Source organism: Acanthochromis polyacanthus, chromosome 5, assembly GCF_021347895.1.
Source record: "Acanthochromis polyacanthus isolate Apoly-LR-REF ecotype Palm Island chromosome 5, KAUST_Apoly_ChrSc, whole genome shotgun sequence".
Taxonomy (NCBI): Eukaryota; Metazoa; Chordata; class Actinopteri; family Pomacentridae; genus Acanthochromis; species Acanthochromis polyacanthus.
In genome coordinates, this window is record NC_067117.1 from 4,607,237 (window position 1) to 4,632,409 (window position 25,173).

Consider the following 25,173-nt stretch of genomic DNA (forward strand, 5'->3'; position numbering starts at 1 on the left):
TTAAAAACGTCTTTTCCAACAGGACACCTGGCCAAGACGGCACACCATTTCAGAGAATGTAAAATGTTCATCCGTGTTTGTGTTTGTCAAAATCAGAAAAAGCGGCAGCACTAAAGTTCAGTTGTTGGCATAGAGACATGTCAAATTAAAGCTGCCGTCAACTGTCTTAGTCAGTTTCGTAGAATGGTTTATTTCTTCACCAAGGAACCTAACGATCGATGTACGTGTCTGTCTGTCTGTTAGCAACGTTAACTCAAAAACAGACTTAACGGATTTGGATGAAATTTTCAGGGAAGCTCAGAAATGACACAAGGACCAAGTGATTAGATTTTGGCAGTGATGCGGCTTATAGTCTGGATCCACTTCTTTGATAAGGATTTCTGTATCATTGCTAGATAGCGGCACAGCGTCACTGTAACCATGACAACAAGTGACCGCAACGTCAGCGGCCTGCTGATGATCACATGACTGTGATCCTACTACAAATCCACAGACTTATCAGGACTTATCGTTGGAAATGATACAAGGAACAACTGCTTAAATTGTGAGGATGTATCTGAGTCTCATCAATTCAGCTTCATATTTAGGTCAGGCGATTCGGTATCCGTACATAACGTACACATGCAGAGCACACACCTGTGCTCAGGGCAAGGTCATTTTTCATTCAAGATTTCATCCGTCAGAAATGGTCCAAAGACTGAGCAGCCTTGGAGGAGTGCTGCGCTCTCTGAAGGCTTTTCTTGTTTGGTATTTGATCAGAATCCAAATCAAAGTACCACAGATTTGAGGCCTCCTGGCTGCAAATTTAGATGCATAACATTTAACTGTGACTTTCCCGGTGATTCTTTTCTTGATGTCTTACCTGTCTAATCAGAATGGGCATTTTGTGTCTTTACATGAGCAAAAACTTTTCAAAAGTTCTCCCATCGTATACTTTTAAAGTCTTAGAGAGCTGTTTTTGCTGATACAACATTCAGCAAAGGCCTTTTCCTTAATTAGTTAAGTGAAAAACATGATTTTGCATCTTTAGACATACCACTTTACCAGTGCCGCACCCATGTCTGTGGTATTTTCTGTGAATGAGTGTAAACACAAGTAGCTAGTAAACATAAGCAGTAGTAGTAAGTTTGACTTTAAATAACACAAACAGAACAACGATTAGGAAACGACACGGTACTTCTTGCTGATAATTAGATGGCAGTCGGCCTAAATATTTCTGTCTTTAAGATGAATAAAACAGGAGCAGAAAAAACAAACATGAAGAGAACACCTGTCACCCGTCTGACGGATCGGTAACAATGACCCTTCAGTCTTCTCGGCTCTCAAGTTCATTTTCTCTGCCGTCTGTCCCCGTGCCAGAACAACTTCTGATGGAGATGAGGGTAAGTCCTGAAATCAATACCTCTTGGAAGCAAATTCATTGTTGACACTCTCATCTGCCAACCAACCCAGCCAGCAATTTTCATGTCCCCGTATGATTAAAGCACGCCGAGCGTTTAGAGTGCCGGGACCCTTCGCTTTTAATTAAAACCGGCCACCTAATACAGAGTGAACTGAGCTTTAGAGCCTGCATTAACAGTCTTTGTTACGGGCCCCTGGCTCATAAATAATGGCTGTGCTGTCATGAGGAACCTGGGAAAGCCATTAAGAGATACTGAGAGGCATCCGCTAGTGTGTCAGCAGGCAGACGGACAGAAGGGACGAGGATGGGAGGCGTGACGCTCTCAGGTCTGCCAGGAGCAACCTTGGCAAAGCCGAGTCTCACACAAATCACCCCGCTGTCCTCCCCCACCCCCCCTTTTTCCTCACCGTCCGCCTCCCTCGCCTCGCCTCCGCCCACCGAGGGATTCCCGCTGACCTTTGGCTTCTCCGGAGGTCACTCGTGGCCACTTTCATTCCCAGCTCCAGTGTCGATAGCGATGAAAGGGTTTAGTATCGATCAGTTCGCTCTTCGTTCTGAATAAAGCCACGGCACAATGGTGGAGGTTTTGCTCTATTTTTGTCCCCTTCCTCTCTATTATTCATGAAGCTTGTTGCCAGGAAAGATTACAAGTAGAGCTGCTGTGAAAAAAATAAAAAACAAGAATTATATGAATGCATGATCGCTGTTGCCCCTCTTCATGCTAATGCAGCTAAGAAAAGAGAAAAATCATCTCCTTAGACAGGTGTTTGGATTGTTGCAGGAACAATACTCCTGGGAAAAAAACATATTGCAAAATTACACCCACAGGATGACAGAATGCTGCAATAACAACCTATATGCTGTAATTTGGACTAAAGCGGCTGCTCTGTCTGTGATTTTGGCTGCACGGTTCAGAAAATATGCAATCAAGTGAGCATCAGCAGTGCTGGTTGAGTTGTGTACCCCTTTAAATTGCCTACACTGCAGATAAGGTAAGTAGTGTTAAGCTACAGTGCGGATGGGGAGCGCGTTTTTCCGCCCTTTCCTTCTTCTCCATCAGCAGCTCGTCTCTTGGTATGCATAGCAATGCCCGACTGCAGGTTTGACTAAGCTTTATATACCAGCCCTGCGGCCACGGCTGACGACAGATATATTCCACCCTGAAATGTTTCTGCCACCTAAAAAAGAAAAAAAACAGGGAAAAAGCCCTCACCACCTCCTCCTACCGAGCAGCGACCATGCAGGGCCAATAAAGGCCGCTTTATATGTATGTTTACGCGTGTGCGTGGGGGGGTTTCTGGCTCAGTGAAATTTCATAATCTCGCTGCCCACTACGCAGGGCGATTCTTTCATGCATGTCGTTTCAAGTCAGTGTCTGAAGACGAGGCTCTGCTCACCATGGAGGCTATTAGGACGCTCAGGAGCTGTGCGCTTCGACGTTGGGACGCACCAGACTCCGCCTGAGCATCACAGATCAGCAGCTCAGGAGTCTGGAGGAGATGCTGATTTATGTGGTGCATGACTAAATTTAAAAAAAAAAAAAAAAAGAGGGGGAAATGTAAATTTGGGGCCGGGTGACGCATGAATAGATTTTCTGAGCAGCAGATTTATTCCCACACTGAAATGAAAAGATTATTGATGCATCCCACAACGCGTCCAATTATTAAATCTTGGCTAATAAGATTAGATTTTTAAGCTCTCTTCCTCCTCCTCTGTTGCCGCCTCGCCTTCCTTTTTCCTTTTTTTAACCCTCGCTGTCTTTGCAGATGTTGCCTCTCTGAGCACCTGACCAGGACCGGTGTTTACCTTTGCGGCTGTCCGCGTCCAGCAGCTCGTCACGGCGGCTGGAGGCAGATCGTTCTGCTGATCCCAGCACCTTTGGTTATTAAGGGAAGCTCCAGCAGCACCTCCTTGATCGGTTCCCTCCCTCCCTTCTTTTTTTTTTGCCAATCGCCATCCCACGACAGCCTACCCGGAGGAAAGGAGTCGGGGAGGGCAAAGCGAGGACACACCCGCACATACTGTACCCGGTGTACACGGTAAGGATGCTGCAGACAACATGAGATGAAGATCATCGACTGCTGCCCCAAATTGGAGATTCGGGATCTTTTTTTTCTTCTCCCCACCTGCTCTAAAGGCACAAGAGCTGATCGTCGCTGCGGGTTTTTCACCTTTTCTGATTCCAGCGGGAGCGTTAGCTCACATCCACATATGGAAAAGATGTCTGCAGGTATGTATGAGATTCACATGGAGCATCTTCACCTGTCATCTGCCCGTGGATTAAATGTAATTACGAGTCGTGGCGTTTGGTAGATCATGCATTGATTTGGACTCCAGCAGCAGCAGACGCGGTAATGAGCAGGAAATCTGCAGTTGTATGTTTTCTGTATGTTTCATAAAGGCTTTTATTTGGTTATATATATTTTTTTAAAAACCACACACACGCAACAACTGTGCTCCCACTTTGTGAGTGGAGATGATGTCGGAGAGAGATACAGTTTTTTTTTTTTCTCTTGGAACCTATTTCCTTCTGTGGATAAATTATTTATAGATGTTTTTTAATATTTCAGAGACAGGCACCATTTCAAGACTAAAACGCTCCATCAAAACTAAACTGAAGTCAGTTCATACCAGCCAATTCTGAATCCGTTTGGTGCAACAGTGAATCTTAAAAGTGCCTCATATATTTGTGTTTAGACTGCAGTGCTTTTCTGTGATATTCTAGACAGGATGCTGTCTGTATGAATTTGGTGTCTGCTGCATTGCCATATTCATGCATGGCTTCACTGAAAAAGGTAGTCCCATTCATTTCAGCAGATACTGTCCATTGCAGCAGATCAGTGTCCTAATTTATGAGCTTCTGTGCGTTTTATTTGCCTGCTAGCACCAGAGTTTACCTGCATTGAAGCCATTTATATGCAAGGCGGTCTTCCTATTTGCATATTAATTTTCCGAAGTCAGGAGCAGGAGTGTCAGCCTCACGTTTCCATGAGCTGATTCATTTTAGTGCCGTCTGCTTTCTCACGACAGCGTAACTTTACATTATTCATGTCAAATCTTATGACATTTTTCAGGGGCGGTTTCATTTTCCTCAGAGTTGTTTTATCTTCAGGCTCAAGCAAATTCCTGATATGTGTGTGCTTAGCAGAACAAGTATTGAGTGCTGAATCATGTCTGAGGTTTACCTGACCTTGCTGTCTGTCTCTGCTTTGTGTGTCCTACATGCAGTCAGATCCTAGGTGACATCCTGTGGCCGTCAGGTCTTTACAGTGTTGAGCCCCCTCCCTCTCCTGGCCCCCGCCTGCAGTTCTCCAGGCTGCAGGACCCAGACTCACTGAAAAGTGCAGGTCTCCTCCCCCTGCAGAATGACTGTTGCCACAGGCGACCCCTCTGACGAGGCGGCTGCACACCCGGGACACCCGCAGGACTACGACCCAGAAGCCGACCATGAGTGTTGTGAGCGGGTGGTCATCAACATCTCAGGGCTGCGCTTTGAGACACAACTCAAAACCCTCTCCCAGTTCCCAGAGACTCTGCTGGGGGACCCCAAAAAGAGGATGCGGTACTTTGACCCGCTAAGGAACGAGTACTTTTTCGACAGGAACAGACCCAGCTTTGATGCCATATTGTATTATTATCAATCAGGAGGCCGGCTAAGAAGGCCGGTCAACGTCACCTTAGATATTTTCTCAGAGGAGATTCGCTTTTACGAGCTGGGCGAGGAGGCCATCGAGATGTTCCGCGAAGACGAGGGTTTCATCAAGGAGGAGGAGCGGCCTCTTCCCGACAACGAGTTTCAGAGACAGGTGTGGCTACTGTTTGAGTACCCAGAGAGCTCAGGTCCTGCTAGGATTATCGCCATAATCTCTGTCATGGTCATCCTGATATCTATCGTCAGTTTCTGCCTGGAGACGCTCCCCATTTTCCGCAACGACGAGGACGAGATGCACAAGTCTCACGCTGCGGTCTTTTCGCCTGAGACCAACACCACAATCATCAGCTACACGTCCACCTATTTCACCGACCCCTTCTTCATCCTGGAGACGCTTTGCATTATATGGTTCTCCTTTGAGTTTCTAGTGCGCTTCTTCGCCTGCCCAAGCAAAGCAGGCTTTTTTGGTAATATAATGAACATTATTGATATTGTCGCCATCATCCCTTACTTCATCACCCTCGGCACAGAGCTGGCAGACAGGCCGGAGGATGGTCAAGCGGGTCAGCAAGCCATGTCCTTAGCCATTCTCAGGGTCATCCGCTTAGTGAGGGTCTTCAGAATTTTCAAGCTCTCCCGTCACTCTAAGGGGCTCCAGATTTTGGGTCAGACCCTGAAAGCCAGCATGAGAGAGCTCGGCCTGCTCATTTTCTTCCTCTTCATAGGGGTCATCCTGTTCTCCAGCGCTGTCTACTTTGCTGAGGCGGATGAGCCTGAGTCACAGTTTGAGAGCATCCCAGATGCATTTTGGTGGGCTGTGGTGTCCATGACGACGGTCGGCTACGGTGACATGGTCCCGACGACGATTGGCGGCAAGATCGTGGGCTCCCTCTGTGCCATCGCAGGTGTGCTGACCATCGCCTTGCCCGTGCCTGTCATCGTGTCCAACTTTAACTACTTCTACCACCGCGAGACCGAAGGCGAGGAGCAGGCGCAGTATCTGCAGGTCAACGTGCCCAAAGCCGACTCGGCCGAGGAGCTGAAGAAGAGCCGCAGTGGCTCCACCATCAGCAAATCGGACTACATGGAGATCCAGGAGGCCGTGAACAACAGCAACGAGGACTTTCAGGAGGAGAACCTTAAGACGGCCAACTGCACGCTGGCTAACACAAACTATGTAAACATCACCAAAATGCTCACAGACGTGTAGCCATCTGGTGTTTTCCCTCCCCGTCGCCGGGAAATGTGGAGCTGAGCAAACGGGTGGGACGGGTGTACGCCCTCCCACCTTTACACGTGCTGGAAAAATCAAGGCAATAGAATTCAGGACGCTGATGATGATTGACTGAAAAAAAAATGTTGCAAACACCTTACACTCCTCCTGCGCTCATCCTGTCTTCACTCCTCACAACTTGCCCTTAAAACTTCAGAAAAATGTCAGAGTGAAATTTCAAAAATTTTGCATTTTCTGCATGGAGTTGGCTTTGTCTGTGTGGCTGTTTTCAACAAAAAAAATAGTAATACCTACAGAATTATTGCTCACAACAGTAGCCAACAGTAGTGCACAAACAAAAAGAAAAAGGAAGAAACACAGTGAGACAAAAAAAAATAATGCTTTCAAAATGAAAAAAATTAACACGACACGAGCCCTGCTTTGGTCCCCCTTCCTTGGTCCTTCATTTCCCGAGGCACACCGCTCTGCCATGCGCTTCTCCGGAGAGCCCGACTCGCGCTACACATGCTGCTTCCTGGAGCCAATGAAACAAAACTGTCTTATGCTTACACCATTTAGCGATTTAAAACAAAAAAAAAAAAAAAAAAAAAAGGATGTGTGAGCGTAAAGCGAGCCCACTCCAGCGCCAATACGGCCCGTGGGTGACTTGCGACGAGGTTGGTGGTGAAGTACGCCACGTTATTTCAAGGATGAATGACAGCCATCAGCGCTAAGCTTATGGTTTGACACCTTTTTTTTCCCAGTAGACATCAGTATCTGATGAATGACTGAGAATGGCCTTGAATTTTCACTGCTTTGGTCTTACATGTACTGTATGTATTGCAATGCAAGCTCCCCCGCCCCCCTCCCCTCCATTCACCCAAGCTGGTCTTACTGCAGAGCTTTGAGGACAACTTGAATGTTTCTTCTTGTTTTTCGTTTTTTTTCACGGTTTCACACACGCGGTACTTCTTCATATAGATAGGTAGCTTAACTGTGACTTAACCGATAGCCAATAGGTAGGTAGGTGCTGTTAGTAGTAAACCTAGTCCGTAGATAACTGCATGACGTTTTTAATCTGAATGAGAATTTCCACGTGTTTCTCAACTGCCACTTGCTTCATCACACGCCCACTGTATATTTGTCTGTACACTGCCTTCTGTACAAATCCACTCTTTTAAAAGGATGCCTGCAGGTAGCCGTCTCAAGAACCTAAAGCTGTATGTTAGAGGGTTTCTTAAGGAGTAATCGCGAGCCCCCACACTTAACAGGGTGCGGCATCCTCGTCGGTATTAACATTCCACGTAGAAGTCATTTAAAACTTTTTGCCAGGTCGCTGCTGTGATTTTTGGGCGTGAAAAGTCCGACTCTAGTTTTTCTGGACATTAATCCTGCTCGATAGACTTGCAGTGCTGTCTTTTTCACAGGTTTCGTCACACGGTCACGTCCTCATGATCGAAGTAGTAACTTTTAAGGACTCGTGTATAGAGAATTGCTTCCCCCCCCCCGAGCTGCCTTTTATCTGGGTTTACGCTACTCTCCTAGTGTTGCATGACCTCAAAGACATTCCTAGCATGCGTTTAAGCTCAAAGAAGAAGCCTCGAAGACAAAAAAAGCATAATTACTACAATAGACATATTTATTTCTTATATATAAAACAATATATGTATACAGACGGAACACATATACAGTACGCATATACTATTATCGGAGGGTTAAAAACCTGAAATAGCGATGTTTAAGAGAAAGCAAGAGCCTTTCCACAATGTGCAGATCATTGCCATGTTTTTATTTTTAATGATAATTGTTCTGAGCGCCGTTGTTCTCCTGTTTCAGAGCCTGTTCAGAGTGCCAAAGACACACTCTCACTAGCCATTTCAAAAAGCGTTTTCTTTACTGGGGATTTTTTTTTTTTTTAGGGAAAACGCAGACACCCGTCGCATCAGATGTTTGCTTCACTTGATTCAAAACTGCCCTCTGTGAAGTAGCTGTCGAAAGGCATCTAAACCGTCGTCCCTAACCAGGATCTTTTATCGGGAAGCTTTCGTTGGCGTTGAATTGGTCAGGATTTATACGGAGTCTCTGATGCCAGAATCTCAGTCTGTCTTTAAAAGTTGGCATCAAATGTGAATTAGGTTCTGATTCTAGGATTGCGTCCAGCAAAGATTTTTCCACCGTTCGCTCAACACTGCCAAGGTAACAGTCGAAGGCAGTAACATCAATATGGGAAGTGATAATTAGCAGCAGTGTAGCAGATATCGTCTGACCTAGGGGTCCTCTGACGTCCCTCCTGAGTGTCTCGCCTTTCCGCATCTTTTCACAGATGTCTCATGTAATTAGAAAGGTGATGGATTAGGAGAGGGTCTGTAGCAAGCACCGTCTCGGATGAGTTCTGTCATGCCAGGATGTGCTTCTTTATTCTTAGGGTCTCGTTCTGCTCACTACAGTCTCAACCTGCAGTAGCAAAATGTCTGAACGCCATCGCTGCCAATAACGTGCTCAGGATGCCTCGTCCAACTGCCCGACGTGAGGCTTCTGAAGTCGTCTCTCTGTCCAAACCCGTGTTTGCTTTTGTGTGTCTGGAAAAAAGTTTTTGAAGAGTTTTAGGAGCTAAAGTGGAGCAGTTGTATTTGATGCTTGTAGAGGAGCAGCGTGAAGGTGGAGTGAGAAAATGGTCGGTCGCTCGATGTAGGACCGGATTAAATAGGTGATTAGCAATATTTCCATTGTAATGTGGTGGAGGAGTCTGTGTGGAGAACATAGACGTTGATTTTAAAAACAAAAAAAATAAATAAACAAAGGAAAGAATGAACTAGGACTGTACCCGAATATCCCGAATATTCGTTCGCTACGGCGTTATCCGGATATTAATTTGGTATCCGAATATTCGTCCCCGCCGTGTTCGGCTCATCTCGGCTCATCCATTCGTGTTTGTAAACACCACCCGAATGGCCGGGTTGCTGCCGACTCTGACGTCACGCTTCACTTCGTTGCATAAACACAAGACAAGATGCTGTAGCCCTCTGCTGTTCGGGAATTCTTCAGTTTAACTGAAAACAAAACGAAGGCAAAATTTGGACCCAGGAGACCAGACGAACGGATCCGAATATTCGGATATTCGTCTTTAATAGGGCCCGAATATTCGGAGGCCAGAAACTACTATTCGGGCCAGCCCTAGAATGAACCCGTATGGACCTCCACAGTCGAACCAAGAACATCAGTTGAGTGTTGTTTGAGGTGTGCACTTATAGCAGGTGTGTGTGTGTGGTTGTGTATGTGTGTTTGTGTGAGAGAGAAAAAGAGAAAAACTGAATGTTGGTGTCTTGGCCTGGTTGTACAGCTGCATTTATGCAACAGCCATTTGCATATCTGTGTACGTGGAAGAAAACACTCACAGTCTGACCAAAAATATTTGTCTATGCATGCAAATGCATCATATCTTAGCGTCTTCATTCCGTTTCTTTGGACAGGAATTTCTGATAGATGCCACACACGGACATTTATCTGTTATTTTTCACATTGGGGCATGTTACTGTACCTCAGCCAAATTCACTGTAGCAACACACAACATTGTAGTTGATTATTTCTGCTTAAAGCACAAAGACGAGTAGACTCATCCTCACCTGGATTCCTGTTTCTATTCAGTGGCGACACAGTCAATTAAAGGATGTTGTGCTGCTTCATCGGGAGCACCACGGCCTCCAAGAATACCATCTCTCACCTGCTGAGGGACCCACCAGCAAGGTCACTCCATTAGAAGGGAGCCCAACAGTGAATACACTGAGAAATCTATGCAGAGATCGATTATTAGCTTGTAGTTTTCGGGGGAGAAGAGGGTTTAAGTACAGATTCTTTATGTTTTACCGGACACCCAATTCCGTGTGGATGCATCGAGCTGACGGAGCGTTTTAAAGAAACCTCGGAGCAAAAGTGAAAGCCTTGGCAATGTTCTGCTGCTGTACGTCAAAACGCTCACACATTAGCTGAATGTCAATATCAGCTTTCTGAGCTTCGGGTTTGTTTGAACTGCCACGTCAGCTCTTTCCTATAAAAAAACTCACACATACAGGAAGCGACACGATCAATATGCAATCTGTACGCGTGTGTGTTTGAGGCGTTTCTTTTTCGTTTGACCCCAGAGCCTGACAGTGTGGCATCCACTGAAACGACATGTACAGCTGTTCACCTCACCCCCATCCTCCCCGTGTCACCAGGCCTGAACACATCCATCAGAGTTGGTACAGTGGATAAAGTGAGTTTCTTTCTATGAAATGAAATGCGAGAGAATAATGTAAATAACAGCTGATGGACGATGGAGCAAAGACCATGTACTATATGATGTATGTGAAGTCTGGATTCAAAACATAGTATTATCTGCACTTTACAACAAAAAGGACAATCTATGGACGAGACAAAGGTGTGAAATTAAAAATGCATATATTCCTTCCAAATGATCATAACCCTGACAAAGTAATATCAATAATGAAGCCAATAATAACTCAAAGGAAAACGTGTTCGGTGTGTTTATTGTGTGTCGTTTTACTGCACTTTTTCATGCAAAACAATGTGGTTGTTGTCGTCGTTGCAGGTAGAGGTATTTTGCATTCTTGTTTCTCCCTCAAATCACAACGAGGTGTTTAATGTGCAAACGGTTGGAGGGGCTAATTTTAGCTGAAGAGCATCGGCGCTGATACAAAATGCCGCGGATCGATCAAAGGCCTCTCTGTTGTTATTCTTAGGACGGTCTTTGTAGCCGCGGGCAGCGTAGAGGACATTTTCAAACGCCTCCTGGTGTCTTCAGCTTCTGCCTCCCTTTAAGTGCACAGTATATGCTCCCTGCAGTTTAAAAGACAGAGCAGGGTGTTCTATTTATAGCTTTTTTTGTTGGAGAAAGAGAGGAGGAGGAGGAGATGGAGAGAAAGGTGGAAAGGCAAGGGAGGAAAGCATCTTGGAGAAATTCTTCACTGTGAAGTTTCCTGACATCCATGTGAACAAAACCAGACAAATGTAGTTGTTATTTATTCACATGCTTTTTGTTTAAAAACAGAGGATTCTTTGTTTCTTTCTTTTTTCTTTCTTTCTTTCTTTCTTTCCTTCTTTCCTTCTTTCTTCTTTCCTTCTTTCCTTCTTTCTTCTTTCCTTCTTTCTTTCCTTCTTTCTTTCTTTCCTTCTTTCCTTATTTCTTTCCTTCTTTCTTCTTTCCTTCTGTCTTTCTTTCGTTCTTTCGTTCTTTCTTTCCTTCTTTCCGTGTTTATTTCATTCTTTCTTCTTTCCTTCTTTCTTTCTTTCTTTCCTTCTTTCTTTCCTTCTTTCTTTCTTTCTTTCCTTCTTTCTTTCTTTCCTTCTTTCTTTCTTTCCTTCCTTCCTTTATTTCTTGCCTTCCTTCTTTCTTTCTTTCTTTCCTTCTTTCTTTCCTTCTTTCTTTCTTTCCTTCTTTCTTTCCTTCCTTCCATCTTTATTTCTTGCCTTCCTTCTTTCCTTCCTTCTTTCTTTCCTTCTTTCTTTGTTTCTTTCCTTCTTTCTTTCCTTCTTTCTATCCTTCCTTCTTTCTTTCTTTCTTTCCTTCCTTCCTTCTTTCCTTCTTTCTTCCTTCCTTCTTTCTTTCTTCCTTCTTTCTTTCTTCCTTCCTTCTTTCTTTCTTTCCTTCCTTCTTTCCTTCTGTCCTTCCTTCCTTCTTTCCTTCTTTCCTTCTTTCCTTTTTTCTTTCTTTCTTTCCTTCTTTCTTTCTTTCTTTCTTTCTTTCTTTCTTTCCTTCTTTCCTTCTTTATTGTTTTATTTCCTTCAGACCCATAAAATCTGCAGCTGAAATTGAGATGATACCAATCCACCTATGAGATGACGCTGTACTCTTGGGCTCTTGAGATGTATTTTTTAAACCTTCTCCTCTCCTGACACATCAGCACCTGAGAACTCAGCTGTTAGTCTTCTGCTATCTTTAGTTTCACTCATGGTTTCACCCTCCTGTTGTTTTCATTTACGGGCACCAAAAAAAACAGTTCCCTTGTCTGAATTTTTTTTTTTAATTCAGCAAGAAAAATTTGCCAAATTTCTGAAAATTTTCAAAAACTTTTAGGAAGAAAATTCCAAAAATTCATTAAAAGTATCCTTTGAAAATTTTATTCAAAAAATAAAGAAATTTGGTAATAAAATTTATGTAAATATTTTTCAAAAAAATAGTAAAAATCTTCCAAAAAATCCTAAAAATATCTAAAGTGATTACATATATATCAGTAAAACTTCTAATATTTTCTTTAAGAACATTCACAAAAAATCAGCCAAATCCAGTGAATTTCCCTGGATTTTATTGTGAATGCTAAACTTTTTTACATTTTTTTTTCCACCAAAACATTTTCAAAAAATTCCCCAAAATGTACAAAATATGGACATCACAAGTTCAACTGTGAAAATATATATTTTTTCCATATTTTCAAACTTTAAATTTGCAAAACCTTCAGGAAGAAAATTGCAATAATTCCTTAAAGGTTTCCCTTAAAAGTTTTACTAAAACGCTAAGACAAATCTTGTAAATATTTTCAAAAAATGAGTAAACATATTCCTAGAAGAAAATCCTAAAAATATCTAAAATGATTCCATATATATCAGTAAAACTTCTAATATTGTCTTTAAGAATATTCAGCAAAAAAATTTGCTGAATATGCTTAAGAAACATTTCTTTTTTTTCCCACTAAAAAAAATGTTCAAAAATTTCCCAAAAATGTTGAAAATTTGGAGATCAGAAGTTTCACTGTGATAATATTTATTTCCACATTTTCAAACTTCAAATTTGCAAAACCTTCAGGAAGAAAATTCCAAATAATTCTTTAAAAATTTCCCTTGAAAATTTTATTTTAAAATATCTCCCAAATTTCATAAGAAAATTCTTTGAAATATTTTCAAAAGATGAGTAAAAATCTTCCAAAAAAATACCAAAAATATCTAAAGTGATTACATATATATCAGTAAAACTTCTAATATTTTCTTTAAGAACATTCACATAAAAATCAACCAAAATCCAACGAAATTCACTGGATTTTGGTCGATTTTAATGTGAATGTTCTTAAGAAACATTTTTTCCCCACCAAAAAATGTTCAAAAATTTCTAAAACATGTGGACATCATGTGTATATTGAATATATATATATATTTTTCCACATTTTCCAACTCTGAAACAGATGATTTTGACCTGTAGGACGACACCAGATTGAACTACAGCGCTTCTTTCCGTTTTGAGCCTCGGTGCTGCAGCTCTGCTCCGTCATTAGTCTTGCTTTGATCCGGCGGTGCAGTGCAGCACTCTGCAGCTCGCTCTGCTGAAACCAGGGCAGACAGGGAGAGGCAGATGGGACCGAGCAGCTCAGCCGAGGACAGAGCAGTCCTGCTGCAGGTGGCTGCCACAGCATCGTTGTTGTTGTTGTTGTTAGGGAGTGTGTGTTGTCAGGGATGGTAGCATGCCCACAGGAGCACGCTTGAGCAGTCACCCAGACTGGCACTGTGCTTACCGGCTTGTAATTAGGAGACGAGCGCTGTGGGACTTGGAGCTAATCCAACAGGGCAGCCCTGGCATCGGACCACACCCCGTCATTAAAAGGTGTTGGGCTTTATGCTCACTAACTCCTGACCTGGTATCAGCCACTCATTCTGTTCTGTCCACACCTGAGAAACACAGAGTCTTGGAAAAAGGCGAGTTTAGATCTTTATGACTAAAATTAACCCTTGTGCCGTCCTGTGGGTCAATTTGACCCGGTTAAAGTTTGAAAATGTGTGTGTGTGGGGGGGGAATTATATACTTCTGATGTCCACATTTTGAACATTTTTGGGACATTTTTGAACATTTTTTTGGTGGAAATAAAAAGAAAAGTTTCTTAAAGAACATTCACAAAAAGATCATAAAAAAGAAGCACATTTGCCACACTTGAGGAATTTTTAAAAATAGAATTTTAAAGGGAAATTTTTACGGAATTATTGGAATTTTCTTCCTGAGCGTTTTGCAAATTTTCAGAAATTTGGGGAATTTTTTTTAAAAGACAAAAGTGACAAATGTTTCTTGAGAACATTCACAAAAAATCAACCGAAATCCAGTGAATTTTGCTGGATTTGGTTGATTTTTTTGTGAATGTTCTTAACGAAGGTCTTAGAATTTTTACCAATATGTATGTAATCACTTTAGATATCTTCTGATTTTATTTAATGATTTTTACTCATTTTTTGAAAATGCAAGAATTTTCTTGCCAAATTTGGGGGACTTTTTTAAATAAAATTTTTAATTGAAAATTGTTAAGGAATTATTGGAATTTTCTTCCTGAATGTTTTGCCGATTTAAAGTCTGAAAATGTGGGGGGAAAAAATATTTTTACAGTAAAACCTCTGATCTCCACATTTTCAATGTTTTTGGGAATTTTTTGAACATTTTTTGGTGGGAAAAAAAGGAATATTAAAAATGTTGCTTAAGAACACTCACATAAAAATCAACCAAAATCCAACCAAATTTGTATTTTGGTTGAATTTTAGTTGATTTTTATGTGAGTGTTCTTAAAGAAAATATTAGAAGTTTAACTGATAATCACTTTAGATATTTTTAGGATTTTTTTGGAAGATTCTTACTCATTTTTTGAAAACATTTACAAGAATTTTCTTGCCACATTTGTTTTTTTTTTTTTAATAAAACTGTAATTTCCTGAAGATTTTGCAAATTTTCTGAAATTTGGGGATTATTTCTTCTTTTGCTGAATTTTGGGATTTTTTTTTCCAGTCAAGGAAACAGTATTTTTTGGTGCCTGTAAATGAAGACAACAGGGGGATTAAAGCCATGAAGGGGGTTGTTTGGCGTTACAGGGAAAGTTGTTTGTTCAGTAATGAGGGAAAATGAAGGAGAAAGGATTACTGCCCTCTAGGGGCGTTGTTTCAGGAAGTACACAATGTTTTTTCCTCAGTTTCTGTCACACCAGTCGTTTTTGTTTTGTTTTTAAAGTTATGCTGGAAATAAGTGGTTAAAGAACTTTCCAGATTCTTAGCTAAAAAATATCAAAAATAAATGGAATAAATTTGCAGATAAGGCCCCAGCAAACAGGATGCACCGCTTTTCTGTGGTGTTTTAAATGCCAAATATAGTGGGGGAAAAAGAAAACATTTCACCTTTAAATGTAGCAGCGGTTCAGTAGTAAATGTACTGAATTACCTTTGAATACTGCTTGAAATATAAACATTGGTGTGTTCTCTGCATTAACCCTCCTGTTGTCCTCATTTTCAGGCACCGAAAGTTTTCATTGTCCGAAAAAAAATTCAGCAAAAAAATTCCTCAAATTTCTGAAAATTTGCAAAACATTCAGGAAGAAAATTCCAATAATTCCTTCAAAGTTTTATTTTAAAAAAAAATCCCCCAAATATGGCAAGAAAATTCTTGTAAATATTTTTCAAAAAAATGAATAAAAATCTTCCAAAAAAATCCTAAAAAATATGTAAAGTGATTCCATACATATCAGTAAAACTTCTAATATTTTCTTTCACAACATTCACTAAAAAATCAACCAAAATCCAGCAAAATTCACTAGATTTTGGTTGTTTTTTTTGGTGAATGTTCTTCAGAAACATTTTTAACATTCCTTTTATTCCACCAAAAAATGTTCAAAAATTTCTCAATTTTTTTAAAAATGTGGATATCAGAGGTGTCACTGTGAAAATACTGTTTTTCCCACATTTCAAACTTTAAAACGGGTCAGATTGACCTGCAGGACGACACGAGGGTTAATCTGCAGGTTTTCATCGTTTAGTCAGTAACTCTGCCGGGTTTTCAGGCACAATGAGACACATGTCCACCTGCGCTCCTTCCACCGTCGTATGGAGAATCACTGGCATACTAACACACTCACACACGCCCTCCTCCACCCTCTGGGGGTGACAAATGTGCCGGGTTAAGCTCAGCCAACCATGAACCCCATCTCACAGGAAACCTGAAGCTGTCAGAGCAGATGGGCAGATGCTGCAGAGCTCAGAAACGTGCACAAAACCAGACGACACGAAGTAATATGAACGACCACGCAAATCTCCGTCTGTCTAATGAACAGGTGGTCTGAATGCACGAAGCGACCGAGAAGTCACTGGAAACCAGTGATGAGCAGGCTGCAGGGCTGGATGAGCTCCAGGTGTGGATGTGGTGTTGACCCGGGACAAGCAGGGAATGATTCACAGCGAGCCGTTCTTCTAGTGGGTTTAATCTGAAGTATGGAGGCGGGTTTGGCAATCCTGTGCCGTGCGGGGCGACGACATATGGAGTCCAAATGAAGCGAGTTCATGTTCAGGAGCCCCGAGCAGTTTGTGCCTCAAGGTTGGAGGGTTGGTCTGCAGAGAGATTTATGAATGAAGGGATGGAGCACGCCTGGTGAGCTGAACATGCTGGAGATGTCAGTGTGGAGCTGGGTGCAAAAATCTGGTTACACTTCTTTCTTTCTTTATTTTTTTTATATTTTCTGTTTTTTGTATGTATATACTTAAATACACACACACATATATATATATAATTTTTGCAATTTTTTCTCTATTTTTCTATGTTTTCTGTCTTTCTGTTTTCGTTTTTTGCAAACAAACAGAGTTGGGTATTTATGTATTATTTTTAATATATATATGTGTGTGTGTGTGTGTGTGTGTGTGTGTGTGTGTGTGTGTGTGTGTGTGTGTGTGTGTGTGTGTGTGTGTGTGTGTGTGTGTGTGTTTATAGTTTTTATTATTATTGCCAGTTTTTTCTATATTTTATTATATATTTGTTTTTCTTTGTTTTCTTTCTTCTTGATTTTTTCTATATTTTGGTTTCTATATTATATATATATATATATATGTGTGTGTGTGTGTGTGTGTGTTATATATATTATTTTTGCAATATTTTCATATTTTTTCTTTCTGTTTTCGTTTTTCTTTGCTCATTTTCTTCTATATTTGAGTTTATATGTTATTGTTATAATTATTATTATTATTTCTGTTTTTACATTTTATCCAAATTATTCACTAATTTTTTTATGTTTGGGTATTTAAATATTATTGTATATATTATATATTATTTTTGAATAAAATTTGTCAGGTAAACCTTTAAGGAATTATTGGGTTTATCTTCTGAAGGTTTTGCAAATTTTCAGAAATTTGGGGAATTTTTTGCTGAAATTTTGGATTTTTTTTAGAACAAGAAAACATTTTTTTTTTTTTTTTAATTTTCAAACCCAAAATATTTAAAAATTTCCCCAAAATGTTGAAAATATGGAAATCCAAAGTTTAACTGTGAAAATCAATATTTTTCCACATTTTCAAACTTTGAAACCGGTCAGTTTGACCCACAGGACCACACCCGGGTTAATTTAAGTCAAAATCCATCCACTAAATCTCTGATTAAGATCCTTACTCTTGATCAACTTCAACCTCGGGTGGGAAACTGCATCCCTGCTGCTGGCTACGTACAAATCTTGTGGAGACCGTTTCCAGCATGCCGACCAGGGAAAGAATGTCAGAGGCTTTAAATATCCTGCGTGAGTTAATATTTTATCATCATCTCAGTCCCAGGGCCTCTTCCCTCTTCCACATCTCACTTCCAGCTCTGAGATTGTGCACAGACCAGGAGCGGCCACCGTAACGCCTGCAGTCTGCATTTTGTTGAAACTTAACAGCTCTTTGTATTTTCCCTCATCTCAGCCTCATGTATGTTTGTATTTTCATTCAACTAAATGGCTTTGAGCGCTCATGAGGTGGGTTTAACACTCACTGAGAGTTCCCTTATAGAATGATGTTGGTGCAGATATGAAAGAACAGAGAGGAATCATTTGGAGAGAATTAAATCTTGATGAAATGAGGACAATCAGATTGGCTTAATACGCAGTGTGTTACAGAAAAGGAGCTGAGCAGAAGGAGGACGGCTGAACGCTGAGCTTATTCATTATGTATGCAGTGATCTCTTGATGAAGAAAAGGCCTCTTGCCTGCAACAAAGCGTCGTCATCGCCGTGTGGACGATGCTGTCGGTGCTCCTTTTGCACAAATACGCTGCAAAGATGGAAGTGTTTGTGCATGTTTTACTGCAGTGTGGGTTTGTAGAAGATAACCTGCAGCAGTAGCCCCAGAAAACACATGTACTGTACAGGATAACTCAGGTTAATAACAACCCAGGGCTTATTTTCATTGTTTTGACCACCACTAGCTTACAATAACATTGTAGTTAATTTGTGGGGTTTGCAAATGCAGAAACAGACGAGGCAAAAACTGCAAGAAGATGATGCTCATTTTAACCAAACAAACAAACAAATAAATAAATAAATAAAAATAAATACATATATATATATATATATATACATACATACATACATACACACATATGTATGTATGTATGTATATATATGTATGTGTATGTATATATATGTGTGTGTATATATATATATATATATATATATATATATACACCCTGTCAAAAGTTTTAGGACGCTTTCTTATTTATTTGAATAAGAAAGCGTCCTAAAACTTTTGACAAGGGGTGTATATATAGTATAAAGAAAGATATATCTTTATATTTAAAGATATACATACATATATATATATATATATATATATATGTTTATATATAAAGATATCTTTATATATAAACATATATATATATATATATATATATATATATATATAACTTTGCTGCAGTTAAAGCTGCGCTATTTCAGATTGTCGCAGCGTGTGAAAACATTGTATATGTGTATGTATATATATATATATATATATGTGTGTGTGTGTGTGTGTGTGTGTTTGTGTACAACAACGTTTTCCCGTTGTGATAATCTGAAACAGTGCAGCTTTAACTGCAGCAGAGGTGACTGTTTTCTCCGCTGGTTGAGCCTAAATGTCTGTATTATCGTGTGAGAAACTGGAGCTGGCTGCCTTCTGACATAATGGGGTTCCTGGGTGGAGCGTTCATGTCAGGTGCAAGAAACGAGGAGGTTTAGCAGCTTACCTTCATTTATTATTCATGTCTGATCAAAGAGAGCGATTCGCTAGAAACCGCGCTGAGGTAAACAAAGTCTTAATACAATAGAAGGAAGCGTGTTTTATCCAGAGCTGTGTGTTCCTCAGCAGCCACATCACACAGGCAGTGAAATATTACCGACAAACCATGTTGTTCAGTCATTTAACTCTCCTGTCGTCCTCATTTATGGGCACCAAAAAATATTGTTTCCTTGTCTGAAAAAGTCCAAAATTCAGCAAAAAATATCCCCAAATTTCTGAAAAATTGCAAAACTTTCAGGAAGAAAATTCAAATAATTACTTCAAAATTTCCCCTAAAAGTTATATTTTTGAAAAATCGCCCAAATTTCTTGTAAATGTTTTCAAAAAATGAGTAAAAATCTTTCAAGAAATCCTAAAAATATCTAAAGTGATTCCATGTAAATCAGTAAAACTTCTAATATTTTCTTTAAGAACTTTCGCTGGATTTTGGTTGATTTTTTGTGAATGTTCTTAAGAAACATTTTTAACATTTTTTTTCTGCCTAAAAATGTTCAAATAATTCCCCAAATGTTTAAAATATGGACATCAGGAGTTTCACTGTGAAAATATATATTTTTCTCCACATTTTCAAACTTTAAATCGGGTCAATTTTGACCCGCAGATGGTTATTCAGGAGCACAGGCAGCTAGAAACTACCCAGAGAATACCTCAGCTGATCAGTAAACCTCCATGAACCAGCTTGTTTTATCATTATACTGATTTATTACACTGATGTGTAAAATCCGCTGCCGTCACTCATGCAATCTTAAATATTTATCGCCTCTCTATTGTCACAAAGCAGCGATCCGTTCAGTGTGACAACGGCCAGCATTGTTCCAGTGGATGAGAAGATAGCCGGTGTTCAGAGCTGAACACCTGTCCGTCCGTCTGTCCGTCTGTCCGTCTGTCCCCGGCAACATGGCAGCGACCAGGGCTTTTTCAGCACCTCTGAGACACGCCGAGGTATCTGATTCCTGCACGCTCCGACGCATGGAGGCTGAGCAGAGCAACCAGAGACCTCCTGAGGATTCAACACAAGGGTTTGGTGCAGAAATATTTTATAAGCCAACAAGAAATGCTGCTCCAGGAGAGTGTAGCAGCAGCAGCAGGGAGGTGCATGATGGGTATTTTGTGGGTTTTAGAGCTTAACTGTAGTGATAAGGAATGCCGTATACTGATCTCAGAGACAAAGGCCTGCATTATGTGGCAGATAGAAGCTAAATATGAATGCAGCTGTGCTTAAGAGTGCAAAATGCAGCAAAAAGTAGATTGTTCAACATTCAGCACAGTTTCATCTCAAGTGGACCAGAGCAGTAAAATCAGAGCGTTTTTTTCCTTTCATTTTAGTGCAAAAAGTATAATTCTGAAAATGTTCACATTTAAGGAATTATCTTTTTACAAAACATTATGAACAACCTGAAATTTCTGAAGAAAAAAAAGTGAAATTTGTACAGACAGATAGATAGATACTTTATTAATAAAGAGGAGTATTATTCCTCAGTTTATCATTTACGCATCACAACTTATAGATCACAATGTGTCTACAAAGGACACAGCATTTAGTTTATATGAAACTCAACAGTCTAGTATTTTACAATGTGTTAAGATCTAGAAATTTTTTTGAATTTACTTTCATTTCCACATCTGACCCGGACACACCAGGCAAACTAAAGTGGGAGCTATTATGGAAAAGATGAGGTAATCTGGTAGCCTAGCCGCGCTAGACAACCCACGGCAACAAATTTAATTCTCTGCCAGGGTGGGTCTAGTTACCCTCCATAAGGCTCGAGGCTGGATGCTCCTAAAACTGGCCGGACCAATCACCATGAAGTGTAGAGTCAGAAGGCGGGCATAACTAAGTGACGACAGAGGCGCGACGATTCTGACAGAAACAACCGGCGCACAATAAACAGTTATCTTTCGACTCGGCTTTGGCCACAGCCCTTAAAGATTTGAAGCTAAAATTCAACTTGAAAGATAAACAAAGGACGGCACTGAAGTGTTTCATTGAGAAGAAAGACGTATTTGGACTTATGCCGACGGGATATGGCAAATCCTTAATATACCAGTTGGCTCCGCTGGTTGGGGAGCTAATGGGACTTAGCCACAATCCGCCGGTGCTCTCGGAACTACGTCAGCCTATTCGTTGCACTGATTGGTTGTATACCTACCCAATTGCTGCAGAGGGATTTGATAGACAACCTTTAAGCCCGCCTCCCTCCCTGTCCAGCTTCCCTAGACCCTTGTGCCGTCAGAAACATGGGTTTAGCATGGCTAGGCTAGTAATCTGGCTGCCTTGTGATGTAAAAGAAATGCGTAAAAGTTGTGATGGTGCATCAACAATAGGGTTCTACTGACTCATTCTGTTGCACCATGTTCAGTGTCTTCAGATATTTTCACAGTAAGTATTCATTTTCACCTCTGTAACTTTTATATTTTGAAAAGTCAGCCTTACACTGCAAAAACTCCACATCTTACCAAGTCTGTTTGTCTTGTTTTTAGTCAAAATGTCTCATCCCACTTGACTTAAGATAAATTCATTTAACAAGTGACATTCTAGCAAGATGGAGGGACTTGTTTTAAGACGATGCATCTTAAATATCTTGTTAAGTCAAACAATTTTGAAATTATCTTGTTAACCCTTGTGTCATCCTGCAGGTCAAATGGACCCGTCTTAAAGTTTGAAAATGTGGGAAAAAAATATATTTTCACAGTGAACACTTTTACATTTTCAACACTTTTTGGGAAATTTTTGAACATTTTTTGATGGAAAAAAGAAACATTAAAAAAATGTTTCTTTAAGAACATTCACATAAAAATCAACCAAAATCCAGCAAAATTCACTGGATTTTGGTTGATTTTTTTTTTCACGAATGTTGTTAAAGAAAATATTAAAGTTTTACTGATATAAGTGTAATCACTTTAGATGTTGTTAGGATTTTTTGAAGATTTTGTAATTTGTGTTTTTTTAAATATTTGCAATTTTATTCATGTATTTATTAAATTTTTCTTTCTTGCCAAATTTGGGGATTTTTTTTAATTGGCCCGTAATTTTTTTAATTTTTTATTTGGGGAATTTTTTCTGAATTTTTGTCAGACAAGGCAAAAATATTTTTTGGTGCCGTAAATGAGGACAACGGGAGGGTTAAGACACCTAAGCTTGACAATCCTGGTAAAATAAAGCTGAAAATAAGTTTTCCCAGCTAATTTTAAGATCTCAATATTCTAAATATCACATCTTATTTCAATAAATCTTATGAAGCCATTTTTCACTTGTTCTACTGGCAGATTTTTTTCACTTATTACAGGGTTAAAGTTCCTTGAAATAAGTTATTTTTTTCTTGTTTTGAGAGGGTATGTTTGACACCCCTGCACTCAATGAAAATAGGAAACCTTTGATGTGATCCTTGCGATGTTTGTTAGCATATTAAAAGGTAAAAAGAGGTAAAACGACCACCAAACCAACATTAACACCCATTAACCCACACCGCCATCTTGACTTAAAGCATCCCTGATGATATAAAACCAGCATTAAGCTCAATAAAGTGATGGCGTGTCATTTTAAACAGCTCTGTCCAAACAGGTGAGGATGTCTGAAAAACAACAACACGACATTCTCACTTGTGTTGTTCTGTTTCAGCCTTCAGTCCTTCAACCCCCGATGACTTTCAGCAAACGGTGGATGGTCAAGAGAGGAGGCAGAGAGGTGAACGGAGGAAAGCTGGCACGTGACCAGAGAATCCTACGCACCAGTGTGAAATATGATCGAGAGCCAAGCAAGAGCACCTGGCAGGCAGACGGACGGGTTCAGGACTTTACTAGCAAAGAGAAAAATGAGCCTGGTGCTGCACAAACAGAGGTCCGCTTACGGTTCTGGCTCGTCGCAGCGATGGAGGACAGACGAGTGAAAAGAAATCACCAAGAGGTTTCACAGTGTCCTCTATAAAGGTACCGGTCAGAGATGTCAAACTCATCTTAGTTCAGGTCCACATTCAGCCCAGTTTGGTCTCAAGTGGACCGGGCCAGCAAAATCAAAGCATAATAACCTATAAATAACCACAACTGCTAATGTTTCCTTTGTTTTAGGGCAAAAAAGTAAATTCTGAATCATCAGGATTTCTACAAAGGAACAAAACATTCAGCCACAGGTGTCTGGAACTGAATGATGTAGTATTTTAATTTATCATCAAAATGACAAAGAACAACAAAAACAAAACAAAATTATACAAAAATGAAACACAAAATGACCAAAAAATGCACGAATGACAAAAACAAGACAAAGAAAATGACACAAATGATACAAATGAGACCAAAAATGCCAAAAGCAAGAAACGAAACAGCACAAAAGCAGACAAACAACACAAAAGAGAGAAAAAAAATCACAAAACGATACACAAAACAACGAATAAGCAAAACACAAAATGATAGAAATAAGACAACACACAAGCTAAACAAAAAGGAATCACAAAACGACAAAAACGAGAAAGAAAACGATGAAAGTCAGACAAAAAACAACAAAAACAGAACAAAATATTACAAAATAAGATGCAAAATGACAAAGGAACAATGAGCAATCTAGTATTTAAATCTTTTATGATCAAAACAACTTTTCATGGTCTAGAATTTATTTTAAATTTATAGTTTTACTAATTTACAATCTGCAGTTAATGTCTTTTCTATAATTTTTACACTTTGAGGGCCGGATTGGACCCTCTGGAGGACCGGTTTTGGCCCACAGGCCGCATGTTTGACACCCCTGGTCTAGGTTCTAGTTTTCTTCAGTTTAGTCCAGGAGAACATTTATGTCTACAAGGATGTTGTCTGTTTCCAGAGCAGCGCTGTGAGGATCTGTGTTTTTGCTCTTCGTCCAACTGGATCCAGTGGAACCTTGTTGCTATCTGGAACATCTGTCTGCCTGTCTGTCTGCCTTCCTTCCTTCCTTCCTTCCTTCCTTACTTACCTCCTTCCCTCCTTCCTTCCTTCCTTCCTTCTTTCCCTCCTTCCTTCCTTCCTTCCTTCCTTCCTTCCTTCCTTCCTTCCTTCCTTCCTTAATTCCTTCCTTCCTTCCCTCCTTCCTTCCTTCCTCCCTTCCTTTCCTCCTTCCTTCCTTCCTTCCTTCCTTCCTTCCTCCCTTCCTTTCCTCCTTCCTTCCTTCCCTCCTTCCTTCCTTCTTTCCCTCCTTCCTTCCTTCCTTCCTTCCTTCCTTCCTTCTTTCCCTCCTTCCTTCCTTCCTTCCCTCCTTCCTTCCTTCCTTCCTTAATTCCTTCCTTCCTTCCCTCCTTCCTTCCTTCCTCCCTTCATTTCCTCCTTCCTTCCTTCCTTCCTTACTTCCTTCCTTCCTCCCTTCCTTTCCTCCTTCCTTCCTTCCCTCCTTCCTTCCTTCCTTCCTTAATTCCTTCCTTCCTTCCCTCCTTCCTTCCTTCCTCCCTTCCTTTCCTCCTTCCTTCCTTCCTTCCTTCCTTCCTTCCTTCCTCCCTTCCTTTCCTCCTTCCTTCCTTCCCTCCTTCCTTCTTTCCTTCCTTCCTTCCTTCCTTCCTACCTTCCTTCCTTCCCTCCTTCCTACCTTCCTTCCTTCCTTCCTTCCTTCCTTCACGCTGCAGACAGATTTACCGCTGCTCCTTAAGACTCTGCCACCGCCTGATTAGACTCTTAATCTAACTGGATGCGTGAGCGAGTTCAGACAAGCTTCTTTCACCGCTGGATAATGAGGTAAAATCAGCGTCATGCTTTTAATTTTCAGACTAACGCTGCATGTTAAGAATGTACCGTTATTAATTGAAACGAGCGACGCCACAGGTCGATATTTTTGTCTGTTTTTAAAGTAAATACTGTCATAGTAAAGCGGTAAACAGAGCAGAGACTAAATGCTGCTGTGATTATTGTCAGTGAAGGCGGTAAGAGTATTAGT

The 25,173-nt window shown here is 40.5% G+C and overlaps 2 protein-coding genes across 4 annotated transcripts in view; both read left to right on the forward strand.

Annotated features, from left to right (window-relative positions):
• The first annotated feature begins 2,708 nt into the window (after window positions 1–2,708).
• Window positions 2,709–10,777, forward strand: LOC110955598 (potassium voltage-gated channel subfamily A member 2). The gene is made up of 2 exons (XM_022200655.2): window positions 2,709–3,632; window positions 4,631–10,777. Exon 2 carries the CDS (start codon window positions 4,768–4,770, stop codon window positions 6,262–6,264), a length of 1,497 nt encoding a protein of 498 aa, XP_022056347.1. The 5' UTR covers window positions 2,709–3,632; window positions 4,631–4,767; the 3' UTR covers window positions 6,265–10,777.
• A 116-nt stretch (window positions 10,778–10,893) lies between these two features.
• Window positions 10,894–25,173, forward strand: part of LOC110955599 (potassium voltage-gated channel subfamily A member 10-like) — a 29,628-nt gene continuing 15,348 nt past the window's right edge. The window contains exons 1-2 of one of the 3 annotated variants that reach the window (XM_051947904.1): window positions 10,894–16,642; window positions 22,906–24,974. The gene's annotated coding sequence lies outside the window, so the exon portion shown is untranslated. Of the gene's footprint in view, window positions 16,643–22,168; window positions 24,975–25,173 lie in introns of those variants that run through there. The other 2 variants (XM_051947903.1, XM_051947905.1) reach the window with 2 other exon arrangements.

Bases quoted from the DNA above. Each gene is read 5' to 3' on its own strand.
- LOC110955598 (XM_022200655.2), top strand. From the start codon at position 4,768: ATGACTGTTGCCACAGGCGACCCCTCTGACGAGGCGGCTGCACACCCG.